This window comes from Oncorhynchus kisutch, unplaced genomic scaffold (genome assembly GCF_002021735.2).
Source record: "Oncorhynchus kisutch isolate 150728-3 unplaced genomic scaffold, Okis_V2 scaffold4069, whole genome shotgun sequence".
Lineage (NCBI taxonomy): Eukaryota > Metazoa > Chordata > Actinopteri > Salmoniformes > Salmonidae > Oncorhynchus > Oncorhynchus kisutch.
The window spans coordinates 22,797-39,087 of record NW_022266014.1 but is presented as its reverse complement, the minus strand read 5'-3'; the positions used below and the strand labels follow the sequence as shown (position 1 = coordinate 39,087).

The following is a 16,291-nucleotide window of genomic DNA, read 5'->3' as shown; positions in this document are numbered from 1 at the left end:
GATGGGTGCCTGCAGGCTGACCCCGGTCGTCAGTTAAACTGTGTTTCCTCTGACACATTGGTGCGGCTGGCTTCAGGTTAAGCTGGAATTATGTGTGTAACCTTGATTTAACTAGGCAAATCAGTTAAGTACAAATTCGTATATACAAAGACGCAAAGATGCCTCTAGCACTGAAATGCAGGGCCTTAGACCGCTGCGATACAGCCTGGAATCGAACCAGTGTCTGTAGTGACGCCTCTAGCACTGAGATGCAGTGTCATAGACCGCTGCGATACAGCCTGGAATGTAACCAGGGTCTGTAGTACCTTAGACCGCTGCGATACAGCCTGGAATGGAACCAGGGTCTGTAGTACCTTAGACCGCTGTGATACAGCCTGGAATGGAACCAGGGTCTGTAGTACCTTAGACCGCTGCGATACAGCCTGGAATGGAACCAGGGTCTGTAGTACCACTGCGCCGCTCGGGAGCCCTTGACCCGCGGTTTGGTGGGTCATGTTTCGGAGGACGCGAGACTCCGCCTTCGCCTCTCCCGAGAACGTGGGGAAGTTGCAGCGATGAGACAAGGGGGGTAAAAAAAATATATATATAAATTATATTATATAAGTGAAGCTGTTAGGCAGGACAAATGTTTTCTCTCTCTCTTTTCTTGTGGGTCGGGAGGAGAGGAGAGGAGAGGAGAGGAGAGGAGAGGAGAGGAGAGGAGAGGAGAGGAGAGGAGAGGAGAGGAGGAGAGTACTGGGGGTTGAATGGAGTGTTTGATGTTAGATGGACCCACCCCATAAGGCCTAATGTGGCCGTCCGGCTGTAGACAGATATATTTCCCAAATCGGCTTACATCTTGACATTGACTTATATTCAAGTGTATGAAACAGACAGGGCAGAACCTCGACCCCTGCAGGGAGCTGTGGGGGTAGAACCAATCAGGGACCAGGATCTGGTCATCAATCAACAACACTCTCTCTGGAAACTGGTATTGTTTTACCACATGGACGGACGGCCCCAACCCTGGACCACAATGCACTGTGTCTGTCTATCTGTGACTGTACCAGCTGCCACATCAAAACTCTCAGCCTTCGTCCCAAATGGCACCCTACTCCCTGTGGGGCCCTGGTCAAAAGTAGTGCACTATATAGGGAATAGGGTGCTCATTATGGGATGCTCATTATACTTCCTCAATATCATCATCGCTGTATTAGTCCAACATGTGTCTGAATCTATAGAGACGGTGGATCCAGAGTTATTGAAGGAGATGATGACTCGTCGTCTGGAAGGAGAAGTAGCAGAGCTGAGGGGGTTGGACGGCCTGAGCTGGTGTGTGTGTGTGTGTGGTTGGGTGTCTGTTCTGTTGTTGAGTGTGTGAGGCAGTGAGGGACGTGATTGCCCATAAAAGCTGATTTGAAATCAGTCTTGTGTTGTTCTCCCTAGTAGGTATTGGTTAGGGACTTGGTTGAGTAAGCTGATCCTAGATCTGCGTCGCCGGGGCAACACCAGAGATGTAGTTGGAGCTATTAAAGCTGAGTGGGCCCTCTGCTGCGCGCCAGCGGCTCACTGCCAGGAGGGGGCGCTGTGACCAGGCTCCTCAGGTACACACAGGGGTTCCTCCTCCGCCCTAGACCCTGGGCCAGGGGGGGAGGGGGCGGGGGGCCAGGGGGCCTCACAGAGGATGACATGAGGGGCTGCAGCTCCTGCTCCTGATCAGACAAGGCTCCCTCTTCCTCGTCCTTCTCCTCTCCTCCTGGAGGAAACTCAAACCGAGCGATGCCCTGAGCTACTATTGACCCAGCCCCTCTGGATCCAAAACCAGAGCCACTAACTCCACTACCAGAGTATGAGACAGGACGCTGCCCTCCCAGCCTGGAGAGGGCGCTGACGCGGGGGTGTAAGGGCTCTACGGGGCCCGGCGGAGAGGCCAGGCTCTCTAAGGAGGAGATGCTCTGGTTCCACGCCTGCTGCAGGTCTATGGGGATGATTTTAGTAGCCTCCATGGAAACACACACCGGCAGGGTTCCGATGCCACCCTTCCAGGGCAGGTTCCTCTCACTGCAGGTGGGGGAGGGCGGGGCAACGGAGGGGCTCTGACACACCTCCAGACCAGCCGGGACTGAGACAGGACACGGGTCAGACAGTGGAGAATACAGTCAGGATTCTGTATTAGTACAGTATTTAGACAGGGACACCAGGCCATTTTCTCAGGTTTCTAGTCTCTCCTGTGTCAATGTGTCCTTACCAGATTTGGGTCGTTCTTTGGGCGTGTCTGGAACCTTTCGAGCCACAAAGGTGATGCCAACGTCCTCCTCCTTCTCTGGCTCTAAGTGTTCCCCCTTCTCATCCTCCGACTCCACTGGCACCACCACAGGATCTGAGGGGGCATCACAGACACATGAACACTACAGTACCCACAATGCACCACCACAGGATCTGAGGGGGCATCACAGACACATGAACACTACAGTACCCACAATGCACCACCACAGGATCTGAGGGGGCATCACAGACACATGAACACTACAGTACCCACAATGCACCACCACAGGATCTGAGGGGGCATCACAGACACATGAACACTACAGTACCCACAGTGCACCACCACAGGATCTGAGAGGGCATCACAGACACATGAACAGTACAGTACCCACAATGCACCTTCACAGGCTCTGAGGGGACATCACAGACACATGAACACTACAGTACCCATAATGCACCTTCAGAGGCTGTGCGGGGGCATCATAGACACATGAACACTACAGTACCCACAATGCACCACCACATGATCTGAGGGGGCATCACAGACACATGAACACTACAGTACCCACAATGCACCACCGCAGGATTTGAGGGGGCATCGTAGACACATGAACACTACCAATCATGATCAATGATAGCAACTATCTTTTATTTTTACAACCAACTCCTATGCTCTGTCCCAGTGTCCACACTTACATACTCCCTAGTGTGAACCAATGTCATGCCTGAGCATCCTGGATAATGTACTAGTGTGGATATTGGAACGTAGCCCTAGATTCCAGAACCCACAGAAATAGTTTGAGCGAGTGAGAACTGGGAACACAGGTTATGAAGGAATGCTATTGAAATCACTGAGGCCTGACTCCATTTCCAAGTGAGTGACTCACCTTTGTCCTGCCAGCTGACGTTCCGTCGAGGTTTGTCGTTGAGGTCCTGTTCTTTAACGTCCGATCCTCTCCGCTGTAGGAGGGAGAGAAAACACACGTTAGAATGTCTATTACAGGCAGGACCCACAGGAAACCAGGCAGGACCCACAGGAAACCAGGCAGGACCCACAGGAAACCAGGCAGGACCCACAGGAAACCAGGCAGGACCCACAGGAAACCAGACAGGACCCACAGGAAACCAGACAGGACCCACAGGAAACCAGACAGGACCCACAGGAAACCAGGCAGGACCCACAGGAAACCAGGCAGGACCCACAGGAAACCAGGCAGGACCCATAGGAAACCAGGCAGGACCCACAGGAAACCAGGCAGGACCCACAGGAAACCAGGTAGGACCCACAAGAAACCAGGCAGGACCCACAAGAAACCAGGCAGGACCCACAGGAAACCAGGCAGGACCCACAGGAAACCAGGCAGGACCCACAAGAAACCAGGCAGGACCCACAAGAAACCACCGATTGGTTACCAGCAGGTAGCCTAGTGGTTAGAGCGTTGGACTAGTAACCAGCAGGTAGCCTAGTGGTTAGAGTGTTGTACTAGTAACCAGCAGGTAGTCTAGTGGTTAGAGCGTTGGACTAGTAACCAGCAGGTAGACTAGTGGTTAGAGTGTTGTACTAGTAACCAGCAGGTAGTCTAGTGGTTAGAGTGTTGGACTAGTAACCAGAAGGTAGACTAGTGGTTAGAGTGTTGGACTAGTAACCAGCAGGTAGACTAGTGGTTAGAGTGTTGTACTAGTAACCAGCAGGTAGTCTAGTGGTTAGAGTGTTGGACTAGTAACCAGCAGGTAGACTAGTGGTTAGAGTGTTGTACTAGTAACCAGCAGGTAGTCTAGTGGTTAGAGTGTTGGACTAGTAACCAGCAGGTAGTCTAGTGGTTAGAGTGTTGGACTAGTAACCAGCAGGTAGACTAGTGGTTAGAGTGTTGTACTAGTAACCAGCAGGTAGTCTAGTGGTTAGAGTGTTGGACTAGTAACCAGCAGGTAGACTAGTGGTTAGAGTGTTGGACTAGTAACCAGCAGGTAGCCTAGTGGTTAGAGCGTTGGGCCAGTAACCAGCAGGTAGTCTAGTGGTTAGAGCGTTGGACTAGTAACCAGCAGGTAGCCTAGTGGTTAGAGCGTTGGACTAGTAACCAGCAGGTAGTCTAGTGGTTAGAGTGTTGGACTAGTAACCAGCAGGTAGACTAGTGGTTAGAGCGTTGGACTAGTAACCAGCAGGTAGTTGACCCACTGTTCCCCTGAACAAGGCAGTTAACCCACTGTTCCCCTGAACAAGGCAGTTAACCCACTGTTCCCCTGAACAAGGCAGTTGACCCACTGTTCCCCTGAACAAGGCAGTTAACCCACTGTTCCCCTGAACAAGGCAGTTAACCCACTGTTCCCCTGAACAAGGCAGTTAACCCACTGTTCCCCTGAACAAGGCAGTTAACCCACTGTTCCCCTGAACAAGGCAGTTAACCCACTGTTCCCCTGAACAAGGCAGTTAACCCACTGTTCCCCTGAACAAGGCAGTTAACCCACTGTTCCCCTGAACAAGGCAGTTAACCCACTGTTCCCCTGAACAAGGCAGTTAACCCACTGTTCCCCTGAACAAGGCAGTTAACCCACTGTTCCCCTGAACAAGGCAGTTAACCCACTGTTCCCCTGAACAAGGCAGTTAACCCACTGTTCCCCTGAACAAGGCAGTTAACCCACTGTTCCCCTGAACAAGGCAGTTAACCCACTGTTCCCCTGAACAAGGCAGTTAACCCACTGTTCCCCTGAACAAGGCAGTTAACCCACTGTTCCCCTGAACAGGCAGTTAACCCACTGTTCCCCTGAACAAGGCAGTTAACCCACTGTTCCCCTGAACAAGGCAGTTAACCCACTGTTCCCCTGAACAAGGCAGTTAACCCACTGTTCCCCTGAACAAGGCAGTTAACCCACTGTTCCCCTGAACAGGCAGTTAACCCACTGTTCCCCTGAACAGGCAGTTAGTCCCACTGTTCCCCTGAACAAGGCAGTTAACCCACTGTTCCCCTGAACAGGCAGTTAACCCACTGTTCCCCTGAACAGGCAGTTAGTCCCACTGTTCCCCTGAACAAGGCAGTTAACCCACTGTTCCCCTGAACAAGGCAGTTAACCCACTGTTCCCCTGAACAGGCAGTTAACCCACTGTTCCCCTGAACAGGCAGTTAGTCCCACTGTTCCCCTGAACAAGGCAGTTAACCCACTGTTCCCCTGAACAAGGCAGTTAACCCACTGTTCCCCTGAACAAGGCAGTTAACCCACTGTTCCCCTGAACAGGCAGTTAACCCACTGTTCCCCTGAACAGGCAGTTAACCCACTGTTCCCCTGAACAAGGCAGTTAACCCACTGTTCCCTGAACAGGCAGTTAACCCACTGTTCCCCTGAACAGGCAGTTAACCCACTGTTCCCCTGAACAAGGCAGTTAACCCACTGTTCCCGGTAGGCAGTTAACCCACTGTTCCCCTGAACAGGTAGTTAACCCACTGTTCCCCGGTAGGCAGTTAACCCACTGTTCCCCTGAACAGGCAGTTAACCCACTGTTCCCCTGAACAGGCAGTTAACCCACTGTTCCCCTGAACAAGGCAGTTAACCCACTGTTCCCCTGAACAAGGCAGTTAACCCACTGTTCCCCTGAACAAGGCAGTTAACCCACTGTTCCCCTGAACAAGGCAGTTAACCCACTGTTCCCCTGAACAAGGCAGTTAACCCACTGTTCCCCTGAACAAGGCAGTTAACCCACTGTTCCCCTGAACAGGCAGTTAACCCACTGTTCCCCTGAACAAGGCAGTTAACCCACTGTTCCCCTGAACAAGGCAGTTAACCCACTGTTCCCCGGTAGGCAGTTAACCCACTGTTCCCCTGAACAGGCAGTTAACCCACTGTTCCCAGGCCGTCATTGAAAATGAGAATTTGTTCTTAACTGACTTGCTTAGTAAAATAAAGGTTAAATTAAAAAAAAATCAAATTTAAATATTGATTTTGTCCCAAGAGGTTAAACCTTTCTCCAATCCAATCATTTCTTTTAGATATGCTAATGTATCCCCCTATCCTGGCTCCCTGCTGAAGTTACACAGAGATAATAACATGCAATCATTTCTTTTAGAGATGCTAAAGTCTCCCCCTATCCTGGCTCCCTGCTGAAGTTACACAGAGATAATAACATGCAATCATTTCTTTTAGAGATGCTAAAGTCTCCCCCTATCCTGGCTCCCTGCTGAAGTTACACAGAGATAATAACATCCAATCATTTATTTTAGGGATCCCTGCCTTTTTCTGGCTGCGGTCCTTCTTGTGGCTGTGGCGTTTGTGTCGGGTGGTCTTGAACGTCTCCATGCGACTCTTCATATTTCTCTGGAAGATCTCTCTGTCCTGACGCTCGTGGTCCCCCACTGTCATGAAGTGTCTGCTGTAGTGGGACTGGTACTATGGAGGGGGGAGAGAGGAGGGGAGAGAGAGAGAGAGGGGGAGAGAGGGAGAGAGAGAGAGAGGAGGGGAGGAGAGAGAGAGAGAGAGAGAGAGAGGAGGGGAGAGAGAGAGAGAGAGAGGGGAGGGGAGAGGGAGAGAGAGGAGGGGAGAGAGAGAGAGAGAGAGAGAGAGAGAGAGAGAGAGAGAGAGAGAGAGAGAGAGAGAGAGAGAGAGAGAGAGAGAGAGGAGGGGAGAGAGAGAGAGAGAGAGGAGGGGAGGGGAGAGGGAGAGAGAGAGAGAGAGAGAGAGAGAGAGAGAGGAGAGAGGAGGGGAGAGGGAGAGAGAGGAGGGGAGAGCAAGTCATATTGTAGTTATACAATGCAGATCTCTCTGTCCTGATGCTAGTGGTCCCCCACTGCTACTATGGGGGGGGAGTTATATGATTGGTCCCAGAGACGAGAGGAGAGGGAGGAGAGGAGATAAGAGGACAGGGAGGAGAGGACAGGGAGGAGAGGACAGGGAGGAGAGGACAGGACAGGGAGGAGAGGACAGGACAGGGAGGAGAGAAGATAAGAGGACAGGGAGGAGGGGAGAAAAGAGGACAGGAGATAAGAGGACAGAGAGGAGAGGAGATAAGAGGACGGGAGATAAGAGGACAGGGAGGAGAGGACAGGGAGGAGAGGAGATAAGGGGACAGGGAGGACAGAGAGAGTTATAGGCCTGATGTGACATTTGTTTTGGAGAGTAAGTCCTACTGAAGCTGGCTGGAATGTACATTTTGTCAATGTCATTGTGCGTGTCCCATTCTATTCTATATAGCCTAGCGCAAGAGGTCCAGCCAGCCTGCCAGCCAGCCAGCCAGCCTGTCTGTCTGTCTGTCTGTGTGACAGTCCCATTCTATTCTATATAGCCTAGCGCGAGAGGCCCAGCCAGCCAGCCAGCCAGCCTGCCTGTCTGTCTGTGTGACAGTGCTGACAGGGCCGTACCCGTCTCCTGGGCTTGTACAGGTTCCCAGCCAGGAAGTGATGCGTTTCTGACTCCTCCTCCACCTTGGCTCCCGGCACGTTGTCAATCACCTGGAGGTCCAGACAGACCCCACTACCGTTCTCTCTCCTGTAGGGTGAGAGTAAAGACTGTTAGCAGTGGTTGGGCTGGGTGGTTGGGGTGGGTGGTTGGGCTGGGTGGTTGGGCTGGGTGGTTGGGGTGGGTGGTTGGGGTGGGTGGTTGGTTGGGCTGGGTGGTTGGGCTGGGTGGTTGGGCTGGGTGGTTGGGCTGGGTGGTTGGGCTGGGTGGTTGGGCTGGGTGGTTGGGGTGGGTGGTTGGGCTGGGTGGTTGGGCTGGGTGGTTGGGCTGGGTGGTTGGGCTGGGACCCCACAGGGGAGTTCATAAAGACTGTTAGCAGTGGTTGGGCTGGGTGGTTGGGCTGGGACCCCACAGGGGAGTTCATAAAGACTGGGTATTGTTTGGAAAAGCACGGTCACACCCAGTGACCCAGTGCCATTAATAGACAGCTGCAGATATGACATTGAACGGTCACACCCAGTGCTATTAATAGATAGACACACACACACACACACACACCAAACACACACCAAACACACACACACACACACACACACACACTAAACACACACACACACTAAACACACCCACACACAGAGACTTAACTCACAGGTAGTTGGTGACGTTGGTGACCTCTGGGAAAGATGCCCTGGAGGCCATGGAGGGCAGAGAGAGCCTGGCAGAGGTCAGCACGTTGCCACCCTGTTCAGGAGACACACACAGAGGTTAAAGATCAGGGGTCAACGCATCCTCAAAACACCTCACGTTGTCTGAAAAGGTTTTATAAAATGGTGAGTCTGGACTAAAGTGGACAGTCAAAATGTAGTGGGTCACAAAACAGTCTGGGTGAAGTTAGTTAAACACCTCCTAGGAAAGAGTCTGGGTGGAGTTAGTTAAACACCTCCTAGGAAACAGTCTGGGTGGAGTTAAACACCTCCTAGGAAAGAGTCTGGGTGGAGTTAGTTAAACACCTCCTAGGAAACAGTCTGGGTGGAGTTAGTTAAACACCTCCTAGGAAACAGTCTGGGTGGAGTTAGTTAAACACCTCCTAGGAAACAGTCTGGGTGGAGTTAGTTAAACACCTCCTAGGAAACAGTCTGGGTGGAGTTAGTTAAACACCTCCTAGGAAACAGTCTGGGTGGAGTTAGTTAAACACCTCCTAGGAAACAGTCTGGGTGGAGTTAGTTAAACACCTCCTAGGAAACAGTCTGGGTGGAGTTAGTTAAACACCTCCTAGGAAACAGTCTGGGTGGAGTTAGTTAAACACCTCCTAGGAAACAGTCTGGGTGGAGTTAAACACCTCCTAGGAAACAGTCTGGGTGGAGTTAGTTAAACACCTCCTAGGAAACAGTCTGGGTGGAGTTAGTTAAACACCTCCTAGGAAACAGTCTGGGTGGAGTTAGTTAAACACCTCCTAGGAAACAGTCTGGGTGGAGTTAAACACCTCCTAGGAAACAGTCTGGGTGGAGTTAGTTAAACACCTCCTAGGAAACAGTCTGGGTGGAGTTAAACACCTCCTAGGAAACAGTCTGGGTGGAGTTAAACACCTCCTAGGAAACAGTCTGGGTGGAGTTAGTTAAACACCTCCTAGGAAACAGTCTGGGTGGAGTTAGTTAAACACCTCCTAGGAAACAGTCTGGGTGGAGTTAACCACCTCCTAGGAAACAGTCTGGGTGGAGTTAGTTAAACACCTCCTAGGAAACAGTCTGGGTGGAGTTAGTTAAACACCTCCTAGGAAACAGTCTGGGTGGAGTTAGTTAAACACCTCCTAGGAAACAGTCTGGGTGGAGTTAGTTAAACACCTCCTAGGAAACAGTCTGGGTGGAGTTAAACACCTCCTAGGAAACAGTCTGGGTGGAGTTAAACACCTCCTAGGAAACAGTCTGGGTGGAGTTAGTTAAACACCTTCTAGGAAACAGTCTGGGTGGAGTTAGTTAAACACCTCCTAGGAAACAGTCTGGGTGGAGTTAAACACCTCCTAGGAAACAGTCTGGGTGGAGTTAGTTAAACACCTCCTAGGAAACAGTCTGGGTGGAGTTAGTTAAACACCTCCTAGGAAACAGTCTGGGTGAGTTAAACACCTCCTAGGAAACAGTCTGGGTGGAGTTAGTTAAACACCTCCTAGGAAACAGTCTGGGTGGAGTTAGTTAAACACCTCCTAGGAAACAGTCTGGGTGGAGTTAGTTAAACACCTCCTAGGAAACAGTCTGGGTGGAGTTAGTTAAACACCTCCTAGGAAACAGTCTGGGTGGAGTTAAACACCTCCTAGGAAACAGTCTGGGTGGAGTTAAACACCTCCTAGGAAACAGTCTGGGTGGAGTTAGTTAAACACCTTCTAGGAAACAGTCTGGGTGGAGTTAGTTAAACACCTCCTAGGAAACAGTCTGGGTGGAGTTAGTTAAACACCTTCTAGGAAACAGTCTGGGTGGAGTTAAACACCTCCTAGGAAACAGTCTGGGTGGAGTTAAACACCTCCTAGGAAACAGTCTGGGTGGAGTTAAACACCTCATACTGTAGACATCTCTCCTACAGACTATACTACCTACCTACTGGAGACATCTCTCCTATAGGATAAGACTACCTACCTACTGGAGACATCTCTCCTATAGGATAAGACTACCTACCTACTGGAGACATCTCTCCTACAGGATAAGACTACCTACCTACTGGAGACATCTCTACTATAGGATAAGACTACCTACCTACTGGAGACATCTCTCCTACAGGATAAGACTACCTAACTACTGGAGACATCTCTCCTACAGGATAAGACTACCTACCTACTGTAGACATCTCTCCTACAGGATAAGACTACCTACCCTACTGGAGACATCTCTCCTATAGGATAAGACTACCTACCTACTGGAGACATCTCTCCTATAGGATAAGACTACCTACCTACTGGAGACATCTCTCCTACAGGATAAGACTACCTACCTACTAGAGACATCTCTCCTATAGGATAAGACTACCTACCTACTGGATACATCTCTCCTATAGGATAAGACTACCTACCTACTGGATACATCTCTCCTATAGGATAATACTACCTACCTACTGGATACATCTCTCCTATAGGATAAGACTACCTACCTTCCATCTCTCCTACAGGATAAGACTACCCTACCCTACTGGAGACATCTCTCCTACAGGATAAGACTACCTACCGACCGACCATCTCTCCTATAGGATAAGACTACCTACCTACTGGAGACATCTCTCCTACAGGATAAGACTACCTACCTACTGGAGACATCTCTCCTACAGGATAAGACTACCTACCTACTGGAGACATCTCTCCTACAGGATAAGACTACCTACCTACTGGAGACATCTCTACTATAGGATAAGACTACCTACCTACTGGAGACATCTCTCCTATAGGATAAGACTACCTACCTACTGGAGACATCTCTCCTACAGGATAAGACTACCTACCTTCCATCTCTCCTACAGGATAAGACTACCTACCTACTGGAGACATCTCTCCTACAGGATAAGACTACCTACCTTCCATCTCTCCTACAGGATAAGACTACCTACCTTCCATCTCTCCTACAGGATAAGACTACCTACCTTCCATCTCTCCTACAGGATAAGACTACCTACCTTCCATCTCTCCTACAGGATAAGACTACCTACCTTCCATCTCTCCTACAGGATAATACTACCTACCTTCCATCTCTCCTACAGGATAAGACTACCTACCTTCCATCTCTCCTACAGGATAAGACTACCGACCTTCCATCTCTCCTACAGGATAAGACTACCTACCTTCCATCTCTCCTACAGGATAAGACTACCCACCCTACTGGAGACATCTCTCCTACAGGATAAGACTACCTACCTACTGGAGACATCTCTCCTACAGGATAAGACTACCTACCTTCCATCTCTCCTACAGGATAAGACTACCTACCTTCCATCTCTCCTACAGGATAAGACTACCTACCTACTGGAGACATCTCTCCTACAGGATAAGACTACCTACCTTCCATCTCTCCTACAGGATAAGACTACCTACCTTCCATCTCTCCTACAGGATAAGACTACCTACCTTCCATCTCTCCTACAGGATAAGACTACCTACCTTCCATCTCTCCTACAGGATAAGACTACCTACCTTCCATCTCTCCTACAGGATAATACTACCTACCTTCCATCTCTCCTACAGGATAAGACTACCTACCTTCCATCTCTCCTACAGGATAAGACTACCGACCTTCCATCTCTCCTACAGGATAAGACTACCCACCCTACTGGAGACATCTCTCCTACAGGATAAGACTACCTACCTACTGGAGACATCTCTTCTACAGGATAAGACTACCTACCTACTGGAGACATCTCTCCTACAGGATAAGACTACCTACCTTCCATCTCTCCTACAGGATAAGACTACCCACCCTACTGGAGACATCTCTCCTACAGGATAAGACTACCTACCTACTGGAGACATCTCTCCTACAGGATAAGACTACCTACCTACTGGAGACATCTCTCCTACAGGATAAGACTACCTACCTTCCATCTCTCCTACAGGATAAGACTACCGACCGACCACACGCCTATGAAGCATCCCAGCCATGTAAGCTGATAGGACCGGCCTACCCAATAGGCCTGTCTTACCATGGTGGTGATATTAACAAAGAATTCCCCCCGAAAATACTTTCCTAAACCTCTCATATCTATTTCCCACACAGTCACGCGGTCTGATGTCATGCACCTTCGCCACTAAGGCCGTGTCCCTAACGGTAACCTATGAAGCGTGACACTTTCTACACAGAGCCCGATGGGCCCAAGTCAACAGTAGTGCACTACAGTATTTAGGGAGGCATGTAGGATGCAGAACCAATCAGAACCCATCACTCACTGTGATGTCACTAGTAGAGATGGGATGTTTGATGTGGCGACTCTCAGGTCTCAGATTATGCGGTGGTGTCAGCCGAGGAGACAAAGAGATGAATTATTCTCTCTGTCTCTCTATTCTCTCTCTCTCTATTTTCTCTCTCTCTCTCTATTTTCTCTCTCTCTCTCTCTCTCTCTCTCTCTCTCTCTCTCTCTCTCTCTCTCTCTCTCTCTATTTTCTCTCTCTCTCTCTCTCTCTCTCTATCTCTCTCTCTATATTTTCTCTATCTCTCTCTCTATATTTTCTCTATCTCTCTCTATATTTTCTCTATCTCTCTCTATATTTTCTCTCTCTCTCTCTCTCTATTTTCTCTCTCTCTCTATATTTTCTCTCTCTCTCTCTATCTCTCTCTATATTTTCTCTCTCTCTCTCTATATTTTCTCTCTCTCTCTCTATATTTTCTCTATCTCTCTCTCTCTCTCTCTCTCTCCTCTCTCTCTATATTTTCTCTGTCTCTGTCTCTGTCTCTCTCTCTCTCTCTCTCTCTCTCTCTGTCTCTCTCTCTCTCTCTCTCTCTCTCTCTCTATTTTCTCTCTGTCTCTCTCTCTCTCTATTTTCTCTCTGTCTCTCTCTCTCTATTTTCTCTCTCTCTCTCTCTCTCTCTCTCTCTCTCTCTCTCTCTCTCTCTCTCTCTCTCTCTCTCTCTCTCTATTCTCTCTATTCTCTCTATTCTCTCTATTCTCTCTCTATATATATATCATTCTCTCTCTTTCTCTATTCTCTACTTTGGGGAAACTTTGCACATTCAGGTGTTCATTGTTGGTGCATCACTGCCATGCTGCCGTGAGTTGAGGAGCAGTGCCATCTAGTGGTCGTAGTTGACATTTACAACACAACTGTGCACCGGACAAAATCATGGCAACAGTTGTGTCTCTGAGCCACCCATGCCCTCCCTCCCCTCCCCTCCCTCCCTCCCTCCCTCCCTCCCTCCCTCCCTCCCTCCCTCCCTCCCTCCCTCCCTCCCTCCCTCCCTCATACCTGGTCTATAACACTGATGGCGTCTCTAATATTGATTTTCTGATAGACCTCCCACAGCTCCCTCCCTCCCTCCCTCCTTCATACCTGGTCTATAACACTGATGGCGTCTCTAATATTGATTTTCTGATAGACCTCCCACAGCTCGCTCTTCCGGTACACAGACTTCCGCAGCAGCAGCTTGCTCAGGTAGTTCTTGTCAAACTGCTCCCACCTGAATGTAGGGAAAGGTTATTAATGTATATCAGTATATGTTACACGTTTTAGAAGGGAAACTCCTAACCTTCCACTTAGTCATCATTAGTGAATATAACTGAAGGGAAAACTCCTAACCTTCCACTTAGTCATCATTAGTGAATATAACTGAAGGGAAAACTCCTAACCTTCCACTTAGTCATCATTAGTGAATATAACTGAAGGGAAAACTCCTAACCTTCCACTTAGTCATCATTAGTGAATATATAACTGAAGGGAAAACTCCTAAACTTCCACTTAGTCATCATTAGTGAATATATAACTGAAGGGAAAACTCCTAACCTTCCACTTAGTCATCATTAGTGAATATATAACTGAAGGGAAAACTCCTAACCTTCCACTTAGTCAGCATTAGTGAATATATAACTGAAGGGAAAACTCCTAACCTTCCACTTAGTCATCATTAGTGAATATATAACTGAAGGGAAAACTCCTAACCTTCCACTTAGTCATCATTAGTGAATATAACTGATGTGAAAGTTAGGATTGACCCTTTAGAGTCCATGATAATGTCCAATAATAATGATGATATCTACTGACTTGTCCCCGTGATAATGTCCAATAATAATGAATGATATTTCAGTTGAAACATTGGCCTGCAGAGCTAAGGGCTACTGACTTGTCCCCGTGATAATGTCCAATAATAATGAATAATATTTCAGTTGAAACATGGCCTGCAGAGCTAAGGGCTACTGACTTGTCCCCGTGATAATGTCCAATAATAATGAATAATATTTCAGTTGAAACATGGCCTGCAGAGCTAAGGGCTACTGACTTGTCCCCGTGATAATGTCCAATAATAATGAATGATATTTCAGTTGAAACATTGGCCTGCAGAGCTAAGGGTTACTGACTTGTCCCCGTGATAATGTCCAATAATAATGAATAATATTTCAGTTGAAACATGGCCTGCAGAGCTAAGGGCTACTGACTTGTCCCCGTGATAATGTCCAATAATAATGAATAATATTTCAGTTGAAACATTGGCCTGCAGAGCTAAGGGCTACTGACTTGTCCCCGTGATAATGTCCAATAATAATGAATGATATTTCAGTTGAAACATGGCCTGCAGAGCTAAGGGCTACTGACTTGTCCCCGTGATAATGTCCAATAATAATGAATGATATTTCAGTTGAAACATTGGCCTGCAGAGCTAAGTGCTACTGACTTGTCCCCGTGATAATGTCCAATAATAATGAATAATATTTCAGTTGAAACATTGGCCTGCAGAGCTAAGGGCTACTGACTTGTCCCCGTGATAATGTCCAATAATAATGAATAATATTTCAGTTGAAACATTGGCCTGCAGAGCTAAGGGTTACTGACTTGTCCCCGTGATAATGTCCAATAATAATGAATGATATTTCAGTTGAAACATTGGCCTGCAGAGCTAAGGGCTACTGACTTGTCCCCGTGATAATGTCCAATAATAATGAAAGATATTTCAGTTGAAACATTGGCCTGCAGAGCTAAGGGCTACTGACTTGTCCCCGTGATAATGTCCAATAATAATGAATGATATTTCAGTTGAAACATGGCCTGCAGAGCTAAGGGTTACTGACTTGTCCCCGTGATAATGTCCAATAATAATGAATGATATTTCAGTTGAAACATGGCCTGCAGAGCTAAGGGTTACTGACTTGTCCCCGTGATAATGTCCAATAATAATGAATAATATTTCAGTTGAAACATGGCCTGCAGAGCTAAGGGCTACTGACTTGTCCCCGTGATAATGTCCAATAATAATAATATAATAATAATGATATCTACTGACTTGTCTCTCCAGTGGTGGTAACCGTTGAGTCCAGCGATGTCTTCCACTGCAGTCAGACAATGGTCAAAGGCCTGGGGAGAGACCGTACACAGTCAGGTCAAAGGTCAAAGGCCTGGGGAGAGACCATACACAGTCAGGTCAGAGACCCGGGGAGAGACCGTATACAGTCAGGTCAAAGGTCAAAGGCCCGGGGAGAGACCGTACACAGTCAGGTCAAAGGTCAAAGGCCTGTGGAGAGACCGTACACAGTCAGGTCAGAGACCTGGGGAGAGACCGTACACAGTCAGGTCAAAGGTCAAAGGCCCGGGGAGAGACCGTACACAGTCAGGTCAGAGACCTGGGGAGAGACCGTACACAGTCAGGTCAAAGGTCAAAGGCCTGGGGAGAGACCATACACAGTCAGGTCAGAGACCCGGGGAGAGACCGTATACAGTCAGGTCAAAGGTCAAAGGCCCGGGGAGAGACCGTACACAGTCAGGTCAAAGGTCCGGGGAGAGGCTGTACACAGTCAGGTCAAAGGTCAAAGGCCCGGGGAGAGACCGTACACAGTCAGGTCAAAGGCCTGGGGAGAGACCGTACACAGTCAGGTCAAAGGTCAAAGGCCTGGGGAGAGACCGTACACAGTCTGGTCAGAGACCTGGGGAGAGACCGTACACAGTCAGGTCAGAGACCTGGGGAGAGACCGTACACAGTCTGGGTTAACAGAGTTTATACAG

General features: G+C 48.8%; 1 protein-coding gene across 1 annotated transcript in view; it reads right to left on the bottom strand.

The window, feature by feature from the left end:
* Positions 1-353: 353 nt before the first annotated feature.
* Positions 354-16,291, bottom strand: part of LOC109884769 (sodium/hydrogen exchanger 5-like) — a 34,714-nt gene continuing 18,776 nt past the window's right edge. The window contains exons 6-13 of the mRNA XM_031822107.1: positions 15,576-15,646; positions 13,634-13,760; positions 8,273-8,364; positions 7,587-7,713; positions 6,463-6,618; positions 3,132-3,204; positions 2,228-2,359; positions 354-2,101 (exon numbers count right to left, since the gene is read on the bottom strand). Coding sequence (XP_031677967.1) covers positions 1,509-2,101; positions 2,228-2,359; positions 3,132-3,204; positions 6,463-6,618; positions 7,587-7,713; positions 8,273-8,364; positions 13,634-13,760; positions 15,576-15,646 — 1,371 coding nt within the window. The 3' untranslated portion in view covers positions 354-1,508. The remainder of the gene's footprint in view (positions 2,102-2,227; positions 2,360-3,131; positions 3,205-6,462; positions 6,619-7,586; positions 7,714-8,272; positions 8,365-13,633; positions 13,761-15,575; positions 15,647-16,291) is intronic.